At 32.5% G+C, this 18,376-nt stretch overlaps 1 protein-coding gene across 5 annotated transcripts in view; it reads left to right on the top strand.

Annotated features, from left to right (window-relative positions):
* Positions 1-18,376, top strand: part of PTPRZ1 (protein tyrosine phosphatase receptor type Z1) — a 224,910-nt gene that overhangs the window by 104,470 nt on the left and 102,064 nt on the right. For all 5 annotated transcript variants that reach the window (XM_074268136.1, XM_074268135.1, XM_074268133.1 and 2 more), the window contains 2 exons: positions 10,860-11,039; positions 17,114-17,265. In XM_074268136.1, the coding sequence (XP_074124237.1) occupies positions 10,860-11,039; positions 17,114-17,265 (332 nt within the window). The remainder of the gene's footprint in view (positions 1-10,859; positions 11,040-17,113; positions 17,266-18,376) is intronic.

Here is an 18,376-nt window from a genome sequence, read left to right as displayed (position 1 = left end):
CTGGAGCTAGTCACACAAAAGTGCCTACTAGGTCCAGCTACAAATTTCTGCTGCTTGTTCTTAACTGACCGTTTGCTGCTGCACAGAAATCTTTTTATTCTTCTGTTATCTCTCTCTGCCTCATTCCCTAAAGGAACTGTCACATTTTCTTTTCTGACTTTATGCCTTATTCACCAACCTTTCACCTTCCCCCTCTTAGCAAAAGACACTTCCCCACCCTATCATACATACTTTATTGAAAAAGTTAAGGCCATTCTTTGAGTCCAATCTTTTTTCTATTCCATAACTTAGAGCACTACATATTTTCTCCTTTATCTGAGAAGGAAGTTCCTTTTATCTCTGCCAAGGCTAATCTTTCTTTTTTTTGCCCTTGATCCCATTTTTTCCTCTCTATTCAAAATATTGAAAGATCTCCCATATTCTCCTTCCCATCTATTCAAGAAATTGAATGAGATCTCTCTCCTCTTCTCCTTCCTGTCTCCATTTGTCTGTCTGTCTTTGTCTGTCTCTCTTTCTGTGTCTGCGTCTCTCTGTCTCTCTCATTTTTCTCATCATTTGGTCTTTCAGCACTACTAGCTACAAACAACTCTGCCAACTCCAAATATGCCCAAGTCTGTCCTAATATACTCTTTGACATAGTAATATTATTAGCAAGCCTATTATTCAAAGAGATCAAAGAAAGAAAAAAAGACCCACAAATAGAAATATTTTTATATTTATATCAGCTCTTTTTTTGTTGTAGCAAAGGACTGGAAACTCTAAAGACATGCCTAATTGGGCATCTGGCTGAATTGGGATTGGCTGAATAATTTGTGACATATGAATGTAATGAAATGCTTTAGTGCCATAAGTTGTTGAAGTGGATAGCTTCAGAGAAGCCTGGGTAGATTCATATGAATTTATACACAGTAAAATGAGCAAAATCAGAATAATTTTTACAATAATAACAGCACTAGAAAAGCAAAAATTAAAAGAATAAAAACCATAAGAACACTAAACAATGCAATGAACAACCATAATTACAGAAACTGATAAAATAGAGAGATGACAGACTCAGACTGCTTATTGAAAGATATTTTTTGGTTATGGAAATCTGGAATTTATTTTGCTTGACTACATATATTGTTACAAAGGTTTTCCTTCAAATTGTGGAGAGAATAAAAGAGATTGGCTTTTATTAATTAAAATATTAATTTTTTTTAAATTCACTTGATTCTTTCATCTCCTTGAGACTCTCTATCTCGATTCTCTTTTTTTTCATACCTGTTTTAGGAAAATCCATTTAGACTTAATTTTGCTTCATTTCCCAACTGCTTACAGCTTACTTCTGACCCCACTCTCTGACTTAAAAAAACTCTTTCTAAAAAGCATCAATTAAATTAAATAAGAGTATAATTATAGAAAGCATTTATTATTTATTTGACAATGCCCAAGACCTTTCACCATATCCTAGAGATTTAAGGGGTGGGGGTGGGAAAGACCACCCCTGCCCTAAACAACCTCAAAACTCTGAGAGATATGTCATAAAGTCAGAGTAATTTGTATCTGGTTTATTAGATCTAGAACAATATATATATAAAACTAAATTTGTATCTTTACCTATCTTCATCTAAAACAAAATCTGGGATTGGGAGGATTCTTGGTGTGCTCCTCTATAAATACTTGGCCTGGAAGAAAAATTCATTCTTTTCCCATCCATCTATCTCCCCCCACACACCACCCCGCTTTTAGTTCATTTACATCCTTGAGCACATCTTGAACATTTTGGTTATGAAGAAATGTTTCTGATCCTCTAAATTGATTTTCTGCCTTTGCTATATTTTTGAAACTTTATTACTTGCACGTCCATGTTTGGGCAGCATTTTCTTCTCATTTGTATCCAACCTGCTGGATTTTATATCTTATGAATTTGGAAGGGACTTTTTTAAGATCTTTCAGGTCAAACCTATGTTTGTATGGAGTCCTGTCCATGATAAGTGGCCATTTAGTGTGTATTTGAACACATCTCATAAAGAAGAGAATCAACTCCTCTCATGGAACTATCCCCTTCCACTTTGGGGTTACTCTGATTGTTAAGAATGTTTTCCCACATATTATTTATATTTATATTTCCATATAATTCCCATATATTCCCATATATTTTTACTTGCAGTTACTAATTCTGCACTTAGGGGTCAAGCAGGACATATCTAATCCCATTTGCTGAATGATAGCCCTTTACATTGTACAATAGAAGTTTACATCTCCCAAAAATCTTTTATTCTTCTTTGCTCTTGTTGTTCAGTTATTTCAGAATCTTTGTGGCCCTCTTTGAATTTTGCTTGACAAAGATACTGTAGCGGCTTGCCATTTTCTTCACCAGTTCATTTTATGGATAAGGAAACTAAGGAAAATAGGGATACACTTGCAGAGGATGACATAGCTAATTAGTGTGTGAAAGAATGGATTTGAAGTCATGGAAGTTAACTCCCAAGACCTGGGCACTCTGCTGACTTAACTAATTTCCAGGACACATTATTTATTCCAATGTTTATTTTGTACACAAATCTATCTGTGGTAGGGCCTTTTAAGCTAATACTGGTTTGATCAGCCACAATTGGATATACCATACATTGACCCCATTATAGTGATGTCATTTTGGTCCTCTTCAGTTACAAAGGATAATCAGTTCTAATGAGTTTAAATAACTTATTCCTATCACCTAGACTCATCAGAATTGATATTTCAAACTAAAAGCTTTTGATTCTATAACCACTGTCATATCCATTACATTATGATAACTCTGTTCCTCCATTGTCTCAAAATATCGGGCTCTTCACCATTTTTCTTGCTGTCCTGGACATACTTTAGTTTGCCAATATCCTTCCTAAAATACCGTATACATAATAAAATAGATTGCTCCATATCTCATCTGACCAGCAATACTATGATTTCTCCTTTTCTTTCTCCCCTTATCTAGTATATACTGCTCCAACCTAGAATCCTACAGTTGATTTTCTGAAGCAAAGTGTAGGAATTTTTATTTGCTCTATTAATGATCATCTTGTTAAGAGTCAACTGTATGAGATCTTTTAATTGTGAATAAAAATTGTGTTTTAAAATATGCCAGTCAATATATTAGCTATCCATTCAAGCATTTTGTCATTTAAATTTTGCTTGTTAATCACATGTATGCCCTGATTCAAGATTAAATAAAAAATGATTACTAGAATAGAACCAAGGACAAATCCACAGAGAACAGCATTAGCGACATCTCTTCAAATGACATCAGTCTATTAATGATTACTCTTTGGGAAAGTGTCAACTCATATTTTATTGATTTACGTTATCAAACAAGATGATGTAATGTTTCCATTTAATCTATTCCTAATTTACTCTCCTAAATTGCATTTCTTCATCTTGTTTCTCTAGTTGTAATGCTTTTCCACCTAAAAATACCTTTTTCTTTTTACTTTATCTTTTTAGTTAGACCATGAAAATTAGAGATTTAACATTAATCTATAATATATCAAATTCTGCTATCTAGGAGGGCGTGTGGTAATGCTATGCTTTGTAACAGTAGCTATATGAATTGTAACCCTCAATCAGTGCAGAAAATGAAGATGTTCCCAGTTGGAAATTCTCATGAGTTTCCTTTATGGCAGATTAACCCACAAACTAAAACTTAGTTGCATCATTTAGTAATGTAATAATTTGGCAACAAATAGGTAACTCTTTTGAAAGTGTTTTCAGCTCAAAATAGAATGACATTTCTGATTTCCTAACAAGTCAGTTGCAATGGAGACCTTTCTTTTGATATTCAGTTTCCCTTTTGTTTCATTATCTCATATTTAATTTCTGATAACTGAAATTGTGAAACAAAAGTTATTACTTTTTAAACCACTATTTCTCTATTACACTGCCTGCAGTGGCAGATAGCATGAAATCTGAAAGATTTCTAATTATTGTTTATATTTTTCAGTTTTATGCTATGTGCCTAGAGTCTCTTGGGGTTTTTTGTTTGTTTGTTTTGTTTCTTTGTAATAGTGTCAGTGAATAGTAGCTCCTTTATTTTTATTTATTCCTGAGCTTTTCAGAATTCATGGAACCATGCTAAGACTTGTAAGTCTTCAAAGGAGTCTTGTCAATTACAGCCAAAGTCTGTGTTTCTCTTGCATCCAAATTGGGATGGCAAGAAGTGGACCGTGTCTCCTCTTGACAGGAGCATAAATCAGTATATTACTACAGATATTTTTATAGCTATTCACTGGAGCCAGAAATGGTAATTTCTGCATTTTTAACATACTGTCTCATATTATAGAGAGGCCCTGAAGTAAATTATTAGTGTACATTGAATTTGAAAGTTATTTCTAAGAGCAAGTGGAAGTGTTAATGATCACTTTACAAGTATTAAGTTCATAAACTAGCGAGGTCACTAAAACATACCAATAAAATGGCATGGCATTCAAAAGTTTAGGGTGTCATCCCTGGTGTCATTTCAGTCATATTGCTGAGCACTTCATAGCCATTTGAGATATATATATATATATATATATATATATATATATATATATATATATATATATATATATATATATATATATATATGCTGTCCTCTGCTCTTAAATCTCAAGCCCCATAGGATTCCCTCAACTTCTGCCATGTTAATTCCCACCACTATATAACCCACTGTATCTCCCTTCTCCTTTCTTACTTACAGGTGCTCAGAAAAGAAATCATAAAATTAAGCTGGCTAGATTTTCTACAAATTTATGCTATTTGGGTCCTCACTGTTGTATAGCAAGCAACCTTCTCATTCACTTCTTATTTATTTCCTATAACATCCCTCTCCAGCAGCAGTTCAAACCTCTCTTAGGTCTCCCAACTCTGTCACTCTTAAGCTGTTTCACAAGGCTCTGCTCATCCTCTATTAACAAGATTGTAATCCTTCAAAGTGCCCTCTCTGCTCCTCTCCTCTTGCATCTTTCAGTCTTCTAGAATGAGGTAGCTTTTTCTCTGCCACAGTCCTGCCTGTCCAGTTTTGCTTTTATCCCACTCCTCTTCTCTGGGATTTTGCTCTAGTTAAACCTTAAGTTTTTCTGCATCTAAGATTATAATGGCTTATGTGGTATATATCAATATGTACTTGTTTGTTTATTTGTCTCTCCAATTAGAATATAAGTCCCTTGTTTTGTTTTCCTTTTTTTGAATCCGTAGCACTTAGTACATCTCCTGGCATATAGAGTAAGTGCTTAGTATATGTTTTTTACTGACTAATTAAAATAATGTTCAGTTCTTATCTTTAAATATATATATATATATATATATATATATATATATATATATATATACCCACACAGCCTTCTCTTTTTTCTGACATCCTCTCCATCTGTCATCCACTTATTGCTTTCATTATTCACCTAGTATATAGTTGAATGTAAACTCTTGGAGGGCAGGATTTTTTTTTCTTTTCTTAAACTTTTTTTCATCTACCACAATGAATGACACATAGAAAGCATTGAATAGAGTGCTGAACCTGCAGTTAGGAAGACCTGAGTACAAATCTCAGACCAAATCTAGTCTTTCTAGCTATGTGAGTCTGGGCAAGTCATTTAATCCTATTTGCTTTAGGTTTTTCATCTATAAAATGGGATCATTAACAGCACCCAATTCCCAGAGTTGTTGTGAGATTCAAATGTAATAATAATTATGTAAAGTGATGAGCACAGCATCAGGAACATTATAAAAGTTATATAACATTAGCTATTATTAAAATTATATTTCAATATTCACTTATGTATTACTCCCATCCCACCCCCAGCTTCCTTCTATCTGGCTTCAGGCTACTATTCATTTAAATAATACTATTTTCCCTAAGGAAAATAATAACCTTCCAATTGCCATGATATATCAAAGGATTTAGAACAGGAAAGAATCTTAGAAACCATGTAATTCAATGCTTTTTTACAGAAGAGGAACATGAAATTCAGACAGGTTTAGTAATGGAAGCTCCAAAAAATAGTTAAGTGGTACAATCAAAATTCAGATATAGGACACTCAGCTTAAAGTCCAGTGCTTTCTCTGCTTCAGATACTGCCTCAGCAATGATCACTTCACTCCTCATCTTAAGATCTTTCTACAGCACTTGATGCTCTCCATATTTTTTCCTAGATACTCTTTCCACTCTTGATTTCCATGATAGCATCTCTCCTGAATCTTTGCCTTCCAGCCTGCCAACAGATTTTTTTCCTATCTTTCTTGTTCTTTTTGTTCTTCCCAACCCCGAGATAGACTTCCTCACGTTATGTAATTGACCTTCCTTTAGCCCAAAGACTCTACCCTTTAACAGTCTCATTCACACTCATGGCTTTATCACAATATATACAACAATTGCAATAATGGAAATGGAAATAATAATAACTCCCCCTTCCTTGCCCTATTTTCTCCCAGTCAAATTATATACTGAATAATTATAATAATAACCTTGGCCCTAAAGAAGAGAAGAGAAAATATACTTTTCTCCTTTTTGTAGATTTCAAGATCTATTGGTGTGGGCATTGCATAGCTTACCAGTAGTTGGCATGTGGGTTAGTTTTGTTGAACTTTTTTTCTGCTTCCTTTCCTTCTTAATTTTTTATATTCTTTGTTACAAATATGCATTCTTTCTCTTTGTTAGATTTTAAGCTGCTTCTTGGGGGCACAGAAAGTCTTACTTTTGTATTTGTATCTTTAGAGTATATGTTTTTTGTTTTTTATCATTCAGTCACATCCAATATTTTGTCATTTTTATTTTGTTTTTCCTATGTATATTTTATGTTTCTATTATAAAATTTTTATTTATTTATTATATTCATAATAGAAATATAAATTAAAATATTTATGTGATATATAAATATATGATAGAAATGTTTATTATTTATATTATTTTTTATTTTTTAACATTTCATTTATTTAAAAAAATTAAAACAACAGAAAAGGAAAACAAAACAAAACAAGACAAAACAGAACATTGTCATGTGTCCAGCAGAACATCAAGGAGAATTCAATAAATTACCAATTCAAGACAGGATATATAATAGTAGAAAAAATTATATTCATGAGTATCCATCTTTTCTTTGCTTCCTTGTAGGTTGTTCTTTTGCTCTCTGCTGCACGTTATTTTTTGTTTTTGTTTTTGATTTGTTCTTCCCCCTACCCTTTCATCTCCCTCCACCTCCTCCTAGAGGCTATACTTAAGCAAGAATATATTTATGTATACATATATAGATATTTAACTACACACATATACACCCACCCACTCAACATCCACCCACATACATATCTTTCCTATCCTTGCTAATTTTTCTGCTATAATTCTGCTCTTTAACCTGCCTTGGTATTACTTAATCTCCCCTCCTTCCCCATGAAACCTTCCCTTCTCTTCTTTCCTCAACTTTTGCTTCTCCCTCTAGCCATTCCTCATCCCTTATTTCTTTATAGATTCTGTAGAGTGCTATACCTTTCATGGTATATATGTCATGTTATCTAATCCATTCCCAATATGATTAGGTTTTCAGAACTTGGAGCCCTTCTTCCCCCTCCCCAATGTGTCTATTCTTCCTCTGTACCTCATTTATTTAACATAATTACTATCTTTGCCTTAATTCTGCCTCAATGTTTAATTTTTAATAATAGCTTTTTTATTTTTCCAAATACATGCAGTTTTCAACATTCACCTTTGCAATACCTTGTTTTCCAAATTTTTATCCCTCCTTTAGACAGCAATCTAATTAATATAAGTTAAACATGTGAAATTCTTCTAAACATATTACAACATTTATCATGTTACAAAAGAAAAATCAGAACAAAAGAAGAAAAATGAAAGGAAAAAAAAAGACAAGCAAGCAAACAACAATAAGAAAAAAAGGTGGAAATACTATGTGTGCTCCTCATTCACTTGCCATAATCCTCTCTCTGGAGTCAATGGGTCTCTCCAACACAAAACTATTGGAATTGGCCTGAATCACCTCCTCAATCTTTATAGCTACCCTATTGCTGATGTCAACCTTAAACCTATTAAACATTTCCATGTAAAAGAAACATAAACAATTTGTCATGTTAAGTTCCTTGAAATTGGTCTTTTATATTGCTTCCTATATGTTAAATTTTCTATTGAGTTCAAGTTTGGTTGAAAGAAAGTTTTAAAATCTGCAAGTTCGTTGAATGTCCATTTGTTTTCATTCAATATTATAGATAATTTTGCTGTATGAATTTGGGCCCCAAGCCTAGTTCTTTTGATTGCTGGAAAATGTGATTACATGATCTGCTGTCTTTTATTGTGGCTCTTTTATTGTACAATCCTAATTGTGGCATCAACATATTTGAATTTTTTTTTCTTGTTAATATTTTCTTTCTGATTTAGGGGTTTGGGAATTTGGGAATAATGTTCCTATGCGTTTTCTATAAAGGATCTCTTTGAGGTAATTATTGGTGGATTTTTTTTTCCTACTTTTCCCCACATGTTCTAACACTCCAGGACAATTTTCTTATATTATTTTTTTGCATTATTGTTTCAAGGTTCTTTTTTTGGTCACAACTTTCAGGCAGTTCAATTATTCTTATTGCTTCTCTTCTTGATCTGTTCTCCAGAACATTTTTTTTTTTTAATATTTCACATTCAGTTCTATTTTTTCATTCTTTATAATCTTTTGTTTATTTCTTGATCTCTTATAGCTTCACTGGCTTTTCCTTGTCCAATTCTAATTTTCAGTGTTATTTTTGGTTTTGAGACTGTATGTCCTTTTCTAGTTGGTTAACTTCCCCCTCCACTCCCCATAATTTTTTTGTGCTTTTGGGGATGGTTTTTGTTTTATTTTGTTTTGTTTTGTTTTTGTTTGGTTGTTGGTTTTTTTTCAAAGATAATGGATTTTTTCTCCAATTGATTAAGGCAAGCAGAAGTCAAGTGACTGATCCAGTTGAATATCTGAGGCTATATTGGTCCTGAGTTGTTCCTAACTCTAAGCCTAGTGTTCTATCTACTGAACCCCTAGCTGCTCCTCATCCAGAACTTACTGAACCTTTAATTCATCTTTTTAAAAATTAATTCATTCAAAGAAATGGCTTGCTGAATTAAGAAGATTGATATTCAGAAATTAAGTTGTATAAATGCAGAAGATTTCAATGTAAATTTTAAAGTTTTTTAAAAAGAAATTTTGAAAAGTAAAATAAAAATCCAGCAGATATGTTGACAAAATAATAATTTCCATAATGATATACATATCAAGAATGTTTTTGAAGGCAATAAAATCACTTAAAAGTGTATATATGTGTGTGTATATATGTATATATATATATATATATATATGACAATTTCCATAATATACTGATATATGTATCAAGAATGTTTTTGAAGGCAATAAAATCACTTATCTGTGTGTACATATATATATATTTATATATATACACATATAAAGTATGTTTGCTCTAGGGGAAAATATTGGGGAAATTAGAAATCTGGATCCAAGCCAAATAGAGACTTTCAGATCACACCAAGGTGTCCTGGGTTCTATATCTTAAAAACTATTAATTAAGGATAGTGTGATCAGTTATTTAATTCCACATTTGGATTTTACTGTATAGGCTTCATTTTTTTTTTTTTTCTGTATTTAGTTCTCCTTAGTTAAATGGTCTATACTTTATTGTATTTAGAGCATATGTGCAAAGTAAGAGCAAGCTTGCCACTAATAGAGTGTCAGATCTGGAATCAGGAATGCTCATCTTCTTGAAGTTCAAATCAAGACTTAAACACTTATTAGCTGTGTCATCTTGGACAAATCACTTAACCCTCTTTGCCTCAGTTTCCTCATCTGTAAAATGAGCTGGAGAAAGGAAATGGCCAAGCACTATAGAATCTTAGCCAAGACAACCCAAAATGGGGTCATGAAATATCAGAACAGCTCAAACAACAGCATAGTAGACTGGAAATAGCACTAAAATTGGAGTTAGGCAAGATCTGGGTTTGAATTCAACCTCACACACTTAATAGCTGTGTGCCCAATAATAAGTCACCTCATCTGGCAAAATCTGTTTTCTTCCCTGATTAAAAAAAAAAAAAGATGGGATAATAATAATTGTAGTATCTATTCTACATGTTATGAGAATCAAAAATAAATAAAATTAATAAAAATAAGATAAATTGAATTAATTAAATAATAACCAATAAGATGTTGTGTCCTATAAACCCTAAAGCAAAATATGACAGCCATTATTATTAGTCTGTATCATATTTATTATGAATGCATATATGTGTTCCATAAACTTTTTAATTTTTATTTTTATTTTACTCTTAATTTATGAAATAAAAAAACATTTCTGTCACAGTATAATAAAAATCGATGATTACACATTGTTATAAATTATATATAACTTGCTTTTCCTTTTAAAATATATAATGAAGTTTCTATTTTTTTCTTTTTTCCCCCCACCTTAAAGATGATTATCATTAGATACAAATATGTATATAAATGTGTGTTGTAAAATTCTATATTTGTATTTATTAACTATTTCTCAGGTTGCAGATAATGTCTTCGTTCATGTCCTTTGAAACTAATTTAGGTATTTATAGTAACCAAAATGACTTAACTCAAAGTTGTTATCCAAATGAGATTTTTTTTTTTTGTTACCGTATACTGTCTTCTCTTGTTTCTGTTTAAATGAATATGGATGCAAAAATTCTAAATAAAATAATTGCTAAAAGATTGTATAAAGTTTCAGATTAATATTAAGAATTCTATTATGTACTATGTATAGGATTTGTTTTACAAAATGTACCAACTATTTGTATGAATTCGAATTTGGACGATATTTTAAGTAATTTAACTTCTTATAATGTTCTCTCTTAGGAACACTAAATCAAAAGAACTGGGGAAAGAAATATCCAACATGCAATGGTCCTAAACAATCTCCTATTAACATTGATGAAGATCTTACCCAAGTTAATGTAAATCTTAAGAAACTTAACTTTCAAGGCTGGGATAAAGTATCTTTGGAAGATACTTTCATTCATAATACTGGAAAAACAGGTAAAATGTTTTAATGCTTTCTCCCTTTTGAGTTGTTTTATGGGACAGGAAAATATTTAGTTTGTCTTATTTTCTTTTTTCTGGCTAAAAAGACAACTATAACAGCTAGAAAGAAATAGGTGGTGACAGCCACCAAACCTTCTGAACAAAGCCTAAAATATAGATAACATATGAAAATTTAGTGTAAAAAATAAAAATAGCTGAAATTATCACATTATTAATGACATGTAGGAATGTGCAGTTATTGAAGATAAATAATAATTTCAGCATCTCACAATAAGAATGACTATGAAAAAGAATGTAATAAAATAATAACAATAACAATATATTCTAAATAAGTGCTCCATTTTAAATCTATATTTTCTTATTTGAGTGGTAGTGTCTTTTATCTTTGTCTTCTTGATATCCCACTTTATTTGGTGCTTAGAAATGAAAAATAATGATTAGCAAGTTCTATGTTTTTTGAGTAAAGTTAATTACCAGTGTTTCTCTGTTTATGAGGTGTTTTTTTTTTAATACTATGCCTAGGGAGTATTCATAAATTATTTTATGTAAATTATGTTTCATCATGTTTAAAGAATTTAAAAAGCACTACCAAAAGAGATGAGGAAAAAAAAATTTATGATAACTTACCTTTCAGCTGTCATATATCTGATATTTATAGTTTTAGTTTTAAAATCATTTAATAAAGGAATGAATTACATCTTTAGCATTTTATTAATAGCATCTACCCATATCTGAATTGAGCAGTAAGCTTGCTGTATCAGTTAACTGAAATGTCAGATTTACCACCAAGGATTTCGGGTGGGGGAAAAGTGTTTCTCTGATTTAGAAATAACAACATCTGGTATTATTCAGAAAAGAAAATAATTTATTCAGAGTCTTCTCCTAAAGTGTCAGATAGGTGTTGCTGATCTCACCCTGATGTCTAAAAGTTCAGATTTATTATAATAGCTAAATGAATTATAGAGAAAACAGAGAGCTATAGAAAAAGAAAAAAATCTGCTAAAAAAGGATCATCATTATGACACAATTAAATGATACTCTGAAAGTTTATGTAGTCCTTTGATAAAGAACTACAGAACTACTATTGTTACTACTACTACTACTACTACTACTATTACTACTACTTATGAACATACGCACACACATATGTATATATGAGAGAGAATATTATAGAAAAATAAAATATTACAACTGTAGGGATAATCTTTCTAAGTCTTTATCTTGAATATAAGGAAATTTATGTCCAGAGAGACTAAGTGGTTCAGCTGCCAACTGTAATATTCCTAAAGCACAGTGCTGACCATCTCACTCCTCTGATCAGAAATCTCTGGTGCTTCCCTGTTATCTCTAGAATAAAATATAAACTACTCAGTTTTCCAATTAAGCCCTTCCTAACCCAGCTCCAGTCTGCTTCCTGGAAATTACACTTTATTGTCCTTCACATACTGTGCAGCAATGGCTCTCAACAGGTACGTCCTACTACCATTAGTATGGCTAGAGTTTTCAGATATACTAAGAATGTGATAGAATTTGCACTTGGAATCACATTGTGAGCATCCCTTAAATTTTACAGATTTTACACTTGTGATCACACACACATATGAGTCTCTGAACTCTCCCATATCATGCTGGTACTTGGTATAGTGTAACATGCCCTCTTAGCAGTTACTATTACCAGTCTGTCCTAGACTCAACAGAGTACCTTTGGCCACTAACCTTTGCAGTGTCAATTCTACCCGGCTCGCCTCCTCGGTCTCTGGCCACGATTTCTTGAATCTATAGTTTAATAACCGGTAGCACACTCAAGAACAGCCATGTGTAATCTTAAAAGCATTTATTATACCTACTCACATAATGCCCTGACTTAATGCCCTGACTTGTTAGCTCCCTACTGAACACCTGGTCTGAAGACCCACATGTTCACTACCAAACTTTTTACCTCTCTGGCTATCCATCAGCTTGGCTCAGCTACCCCAGGCTAGGGAGCCAGGTTAAGAGAGCGACTTGCTATCTGCAGTGGGCTTATAAAGGGCTTGTGAGGTCACACACACAGCCAACCAGCGAGAGAGCTGTCACCCATTATGAAACTATCTCAATATGGCCAGGATCCCACCCACAGGGCAGTCCTATATCCACAGAGATTACTTCTGGGCCACTCAATCTCCTGTTGTGCTGTGGCGCCGCCCATTTAAAGGACCCTTACAGTATAGCAAAGAATAATATTGTGCGTTGAGTGGAGAAGTATTTTGAGAATCACTGTTTTTCACACACGATATTTAATCTCCTGTCTGTACCTCTCTATCACCACCTTTTAGAATCTCTAGCTTCCTTCAGCCCTCAACTCAAAATGTTACTTGTTGTTTAGCCTTTTCCAGTCATGACTCCTACTTACTAGTGCTTTTTCCATCATTCATCACAAATTTATCTTGCATTTACTTTGTATATATTTTGTGTGTACTTATATGTATACATGTTATTTCTTTTGATAAAATATAAGCCCCTTGAGGGCATGAACGATTTGATTTTTTTGTCTTGGTAAATTCAGTGCCTATCATATAGTCGATACTTAGTAAAATGATTTTTGATTGATTAGTTAATTGATAAGTCACTCAGCTCATAAACTGCAGAGTTGGTAAAACGCAACTTACCTGATTTCCAGTTTGGCCTTCATTGCACCACCTTAGGCTACGTATCTCAATAAAAAGGCCTATTTCTTGGGATAGGGGGTCATTTGGGACCTTTTTTTTTTTTTAATACCAAAAGAAAGCAATGAACTTTAAGAAGTCAGGTTCCCAGCTTTCCTGTTATCTCTTTAAAATGGTAATACTATAAGAGTATTTTATGTTCACAGATATAGCCAGTTTTTCCTATAGATTGGATCATCCTGAATGATTAATAAAATACTGTAAAAAGTCCTTTTGTCTAGAAGCCTGTGCCCCAGGTACCCACTGGCATCGATTCTTATTTTCACTTCTAAGTAGTCATTCCTTTTACAAAGGCATTTTATGCTTAGAAACCATTGAATTCTAATGTGTTTTGAGTAACACGCAAAGCTATTTTTTAAAAATAAGAAAGTAGATAAACCATCAGCAAAACCAAGTTGCCAAGAGTGCTATTTTTCTTTAGTGAACATAAGAGTACAAAAGGAAGTTTAAAGAGATACAGAGACAAGGATAGCTTGTAAATTACTGTGTTTAATTTATTATGTACTTTTAAAATTGAATAAAAACTATCCACAGTAGAGATTTATAGTTTTACATACTACTCTGTTTTCTATTCTTTTTTGTATATGGGAATGTTTATTGGTGACTTTCAAATTCAGAAAGCTATAAAGTAAAATTTTAAATTAAAAAGGAGTATATTATTACTTTTTGTAGAACACAAAAATGTCATCATCAGCCATGATCATTTTATCATGAATTATTTTTGCAAAACAGAAAGACATTAGTAAGACATTAGTTGTGGTCCTGAGGATTTCAAACAAAAGATGGGAAAATTTTGATAGTGTAAGGTTTAAGAATATTAGGTACTGCTCAGAAAAATCAGAGATTAGTAAAGAAAGAATGGTCTAGGAAGATCCCATAGACGAAGGTATATATGCAAAGGGTTTATTTTCTATGTCATTTTTATATCTGTAGCTACACAAATAGAATATAGAGATTCAAGGTAAAATAAAAGAATCCATACCAACTTTCATTTTTTAACCTCTTCTCCCATATTCAAATTGAAATTACAAATGATAGCTCCTCTGTCCTTAATAATACTATTTGTTGTGAGGAAGGTGTTGTGGGAAAGGCATTTTTAGGGATTTTAAAGCACTTAAAAAAGCTTTTTAGTGATCTTAAAAGCAGTGTATAAAAAGTGACTTATTTAAATTTCATTGCCATTAAAGAGCAATTACACTACAAGTCTTTGGACTGGCCTAAAAGCAAAAATATAATATTCAAAGACTTAGTCATATTTACCTTTGCAAATAAAAACATGGTTTTGGGTGGGGTAAACTTTTTATATTTTGATGATCTAACTTGCTAGTTTATCTGTCATGTAGGGAAAGTAAAACTATTCCCTGTTGTTTTTCCCAACCCTTAAGCTCTATTCATCTCATTAACTCTCATTATCTCATTTTTCTGTCCATTCTACCCAAAATGTGAGGTGAACTAAATCTTGTCATTTCTTGTATTTTATTGACCCCCCCCCAGCCTATGATGAATTGAAAGCAGTCTATTTGTCTCTGATGCTATTATATGCACAAATAATTTAAGAAAAAAAGAAATTTTCCAATATTATATGAAATCTGATTTTAGGGATAGATTTTTTATAGTATGCATGATCACTTTTTTATTTACAAAACATATGCATGGATAATTCTTCAAAATTGACCCTTGCAAAACCTTCTGTTCCAAATTATCCCCTTCTTCCCCCATCCCCCCTCTCCTAGATGGCAGGTAGTCCAATATGTTAAAATATATGTTAAATCCCATATATGTATACATATTTATACAGTTATCTTGTTGCACAAGAAAAATTGGATCAAGAAGGAAAAATTTTGAGAAAGAAAACAACAGAAGCAAACAACAGAAAGAGTGAGAATGCTATGTTGTGCTCCACACTCAGTTCCCAGAGTTCTCTCTCTGGGTGTATATGGCTCTCTTCATCACTGAACAATTGGAACTGGTTTGAATCATTTCATTATTGAAGAGAGTCACATCTATCAGAATTGATCATTGTACAATCTTGTTGTGGTGTATAATGATGATCACTTATTTAAAAAAAAAAAACTTTTAAATTGAATTTTATTCTATTTTCAGGTTCAGTTTTTCTCCTTTCCCTTTAGTTAAGCAGTTCTTAAAGAAACTGAAAGAAACCACAAAATCATGGACCTGAATTAAACCTATTCATAACTAACCCCGCTGGACAGATAGTCATTTACTCATTTTTTTAAGGACCTGCGGAATCTGCTGCCAAATTACACAATCCATATTTTCAATTAGTTATTCCCTTTGTCATCTAGTTCACTATGCACCAGTTAACATTCTCTACAACATTTCTCTATTACCTTTATTGTGCTATAACCCAGCTTTCTATTACCTAAACCACTAGAGGGTCTTTTTTTGGGGGGGGGTTGTTGTTTTTTTTTTTTCTGGCCACCTAAATTCTGTTTTACAGTCAGTGTTGTTGTGTTTCTTTTTTGCAAGAGAATCTGGGGTTTTTCTTTTCTGCCCTCTATCTGCTAGGTTGGCAGCTATGAATTGGGATGGCTTTCCTCAGTACAAGGATGTACTTATGAATTGTAGAGGATTGTACAGGATGAAAGGAGAGGGTAAATGAAGGTATGGAGTAAAAGAGGTAAAGGCTATGGGTTTAAAGAGGACATTAAGACTGGGTAATGAAGAGCAGGAAAACATGGTTTATTTTCCTTCTTTCTCCAATTCCATCCCTCCTCCTCATATACTAATAATAGGCTACTGAGGATAATGGTAAAAAATAGAGTGACATTATGGTTGCGGTAGGCTGAAAATAGGAAGAATTGCTGCAGCCTGGCTTTCCCTTGCTCCCCCTTCCTTCTTGCCAATACATTCATTAGGAACGGGAGGCAAATGAAGATTTTTTACTACTAAGTACAATGAGCTATAATTAATCTTAAATATTACCTACTCTTACCTCTCCACTTCATTGAAAAGAAAACTGAGACCTAGAGAAGTTAATTGACCTCCCCAAAATCATACAAATATTCATTTATCTGTTCTTAAGAGCTGGAGAGAAAAGGGATGTGAGAAAGGAGACTTTGGGGAACCATAGGATGGTTCCCACCTTCAAAAAAAAAGTAATAGGAAGTTAATAGAATCTGTGATTACTGTATATGGATTATTTTGTCTTCATTAATAATTCAACTTCCAAAATTGTCACTTGATAGAATTGTTTTGAATCCAATAAATAATTTCACTTTAAATTTGTGAACAAATAAAATGATACGTCTTAAATATGAGAAAGATTTGTTCTAAAACATAGTCTTTGATTGTCAAAAGCCTGGACATAACTTTTTATTGATTTTTTTTTTTCCTTCTTAGTGGAAATAAACCTGACAAATGACTACCGTCTCAGTGGAGGTGGTATTGAAACTATGTTCAAAGCAAGCAAGATAACTTTTCACTGGGGAAAATGCAATATGTCATCTGATGGTTCAGAACATAGTTTAGAAGGACAAAAATTTCCACTTGAGGTAACAACTATCATAGTTATACTAGATGCTGTTCCTTTTTGTTAATATTTAGTTATCCAATGTTTTGTGCTTCATAGACATTTTTGAAATCTATATGTCTATAATTTTTATGTAAAACACTTATATCAGAGGAAATAAAAACAATGTATTTATATATGGAAAAGAGGGCTTTATTTCATTTACCTTCCCTCTTCCAAATAAATTTATTCCATTAATCTCAAGAAAAGGAGATTTTGAATCCATTTGGGCCAAAAATATCAAGATATGATCTTGAATTATACACTTCTTAAAATAAGAATTGTTGAGACTAGAGAGAGGTCTTTATAAATACTTTAATTTCTAAGATCATAGAGTTGGAAGGAATATTAGAACCTGTCTACTACAAGATGGATAACTAGGTGTTGCATTGGATAGAGAACCAGGTCTGGAATCAGGAAGATCTGAATTTGAATCCATTCTCACACATTTATTAGCTGTATGACCCCAGGCCTCGGTTTCCTTATCTGTAAAGTTGGCTAATTAAGGAAATGGTGAAACATTCTATAATCCTTACCAAGAAAATTCTAAATAGGGTCACAAAATTGAAAGCAATTGAAAATGGCTAAACTTCAACAATTATAACTATTCCTTTCTAAATTGACACTAAAGACCAGGAGGTGGAATTATTTGTTCAATATCACGTTAAGTAATAAATGTCAGAGTCAGTGTAAGCTTTCCAAATCTAGTGCTATTTTCTATCATAGCACCCTTCAAGAAATCACTTATAGAACCTACTATGTAGAAGAAAAAGCAATCTAAAAATAGCACATTTGTGTTTTTAAAGAATGAATGCAGCTTCCAACTTTCAATCGAGGGGCTGTTTTTCTGTTAGGACAATCTTACTCCATTACTGTCTTCAATAGTTTCCCACAATGATGGCAGATCTTTTGCTATCTAGAATTCTTTGCTTTACACAGTAGATGTGTTTCTGAAATGCTTCTTGTAAATTTAATTTTTGTAGCAGGTATCAGTTGCACTCATTGACTTACCATTTTAATTTCAGAGGTCTTTATTTTCACATCTGATGTCTTCTCAAATGACATCAGAGTATAGTGACCTGTTAGCCTTTCTA

This window comes from Sminthopsis crassicaudata, chromosome 5 (genome assembly GCF_048593235.1).
Source record: "Sminthopsis crassicaudata isolate SCR6 chromosome 5, ASM4859323v1, whole genome shotgun sequence".
Classification (NCBI taxonomy): domain Eukaryota; kingdom Metazoa; phylum Chordata; class Mammalia; order Dasyuromorphia; family Dasyuridae; genus Sminthopsis; species Sminthopsis crassicaudata.
The sequence above is the reverse complement of the archived record's forward strand: the minus strand, read 5'-3'. Positions and strand labels throughout refer to the sequence as shown.